The 2,504-nt window shown below is 50.8% G+C and overlaps 1 protein-coding gene across 2 annotated transcripts in view; it reads right to left on the bottom strand.

Moving 5' to 3' along the window:
• Positions 1–1,636, bottom strand: part of ACTR3 (actin related protein 3) — a 53,523-nt gene extending 51,887 nt beyond the window's left edge. The window contains exon 1 of one of the 2 annotated variants that reach the window (XM_073305261.2): positions 1,417–1,636. In XM_073305261.2, coding sequence (XP_073161362.1) covers positions 1,417–1,460 — 44 coding nt within the window. In that variant the 5' untranslated portion in view covers positions 1,461–1,636. The remainder of the gene's footprint in view (positions 1–1,416) is intronic. The other variant, XM_073305260.2, reaches the window with a different exon arrangement.
• Between the last annotated feature and the right edge of the window lie 868 nt (positions 1,637–2,504).

Below are 2,504 nucleotides of genomic sequence, written 5' to 3' on the forward strand. Positions count from 1 at the left end.
ATAGATGCTACAATAAAGCCTTCTGGAATGTTTAAAAATAAATCATTCCATCTTTAAAATCATACACTAATCAGTAGCTCACAGGAGGAAAAAAAATCCTTGCATTTCCTCAGTACACTACTACCATCCTTCCAAGTTCAAACTCAGTCTTTACTTCCTACTTTTACCCACACGGTCTTGCACACAGTGGGAAGACTAGGAGCAGCAAACACAGACAACAACTGAAAGGAATTCTGAACCTCTGTCCCTTCCATGTATTTGCATTCGCTATCACTGGTACTTTCTCTCTACTCCTCGTCATCGGGTAGTTGCTAAATACAAAATAGTTTCTAAAAAGGATTTGGTTCAGGTTTGACACTGAAAACTGCCTTATAAGGTATAAAAGCCTGAAAGCAGGAAGAGGCTTTGACAAAACTAAGGAAGTTCCGCTGCGCTTGCTCACTAGAAGAGGGGGGAGGGTTTCCCCTATAGAGAAGTAATACCGAATAAATTATTTGATCCATATATTAAAAAAGAAAACCCATGGTATTTAGCAATAACCCGTGAGCTCAGAATATTTAATGCACACAATTACATGACTGAACAACAGAAATAATGCTTTTTTTTTTTATCATTTTGCTATCCTATCTGGATTCTGAGTAGGGTCCACCCTAACCTCAGCAGCCCGTGAGCAGGAGCCTGCTTCCTTCAAGACACAGGCAGCAAGCTTGGTCTTGAGAGATTCTCAGTCAAGGGTGGGGAACATTGCTTCCTGAATGACCGAGACAGGAAGATTTCTAGAGCAGAATGAATGAGATTAGGGTAGAGAGGAGACCCTACAACAAAAAAAACCCCAAGAGGGCGAGGGGAGAATGCTCACCTTAGGGTGTAACCCTGCCCCCAGAGTCAGACTGATTTTTGGAGGGTCAGAGCAGACCCTGCCCCTGCACAGTCAGCCCAAAATAAACTGGGGGCGGGAGACGGTGCTACTTGGGGAGAGGCCCACTCCCACAGGGAGTCGGGGGGTGGGTGCTGAAGTCTGGGTGGGAGCCGGCGCCCACCCAGATCTGGGGGAGGGGGGTGCTCCTGGGGCGGGAGCCCGGGCTCACAAAGCCATAGGCGGAGGAGGGAAGGAGCTGCGCGGAAAGGGGAGGAGGGAGAGAAACGGGGAGGGGGGGGCACTTCAACCCCTTCCCCCGCTTTCTAGCCTCCTCTCCCCGCTGACACCCCCGCCCCAGCGGGGGCTATTGTGGGGCAAGACACGTCCCTGCAGCCTCCCCACCGGGGCGGGATCCGGGGGGTGAAGAAGATACCCCACCCCCCGCGGGCACCCACACGGGAGGGGGGCACCCCCCCCCAGCCCTCGGTGCCTGGTACCAAACTGTCAGCAGTCTCCCTGCTGCCCATTCATCGCCGGCTCGCCGCCCCCGCGCTCACCCCGTGCCGCAGTCCACCACGCAAGCCGGTAGCCGCCCTGCCATCCTCCTCGCTAGAGATGGTGCCGGCCGGGGAAAGGTGGGGGGCCCTGGTCTCTCCTTCTCGCCGCTCTCTCTCCACGACGGGGGAGCGAACGCGGTCACTTCCGCAACCCAGCCAGTCCCTCCCCCGCTCGCTCGCTCACAGCCCGGGCGAACCCAAGATGGCCGACTCCCTCGTCCCTCCCAGCGCAGCACGGCGAGGTGGGAGGGCGCAACAACCGAACCATTCAGTGACGTCCAATTTCTCGTCCTCGCCCATACGAGCGGGTGTGAAGTAAAGCGGGCGGGCTCCTCTCCGCCTACTTATTTTTCTTTAAAGAGCCTTGGTTTCACCACCTGATTCTTCAAGGTCCTTTTGAAGGAGGATCAATTAAAAAAAAAAGATCTGCCAGTTATTTGAATAAAGAGGCAGAAAGAATTATTCGCCTTCTGTTATTTGGGAAAAGACGCAGGGACAACTGAGTGTTGGATGGAGGGAGGAAGAGTTGCAAAGATTAAACCACAATCAACCAAATTCCTGTAAATTTGGCCCTGTTGAAATAGTGGGATTGGGGAGGAGGGCTGCACGCAATGTTCCCTCTAATTTTTGACAGGCTGTGCGTGGAAAAAAATTATTCAGTGCAAATTGTTGTGTGCGCAGTGTTTCGCTGTGTGCGCGGGGTTTAGGATCTGTGTGCGTACCCGCACTGCTTAGAGGGAACAGTGGCTGCAGGCACCACCAAACTCAATTCCCAGTAATTAGGGTCTTTTGAAATGGTGGGATGAGGGAGTACTCAGTTTCCATATAAATATGGATTACGCATTAAATGCAGAAGTGTATACTGCTTGGTTCTGTCTCTGAAGCGTCCAAATGCAAGAGCAGACAGATGTAGCTGTCTCCCAGGAGTACATTTTGTGAATCATGTACTCGTTGTGGTAGCTAGTATATGCATTTTTTTCCATTGGTAAAAAGCAAGTAGCTCTTCTTACAATAAAAAAATCCCCTAAAAATAAGTGGGAAAATAATAACAATAAGACCTGTTTTAAAAAAATTGGCAGTGTCCTTTT

This window comes from Lepidochelys kempii, chromosome 11 (assembly GCF_965140285.1).
Source record: "Lepidochelys kempii isolate rLepKem1 chromosome 11, rLepKem1.hap1, whole genome shotgun sequence".
Taxonomy (NCBI): Eukaryota; Metazoa; Chordata; order Testudines; family Cheloniidae; genus Lepidochelys; species Lepidochelys kempii.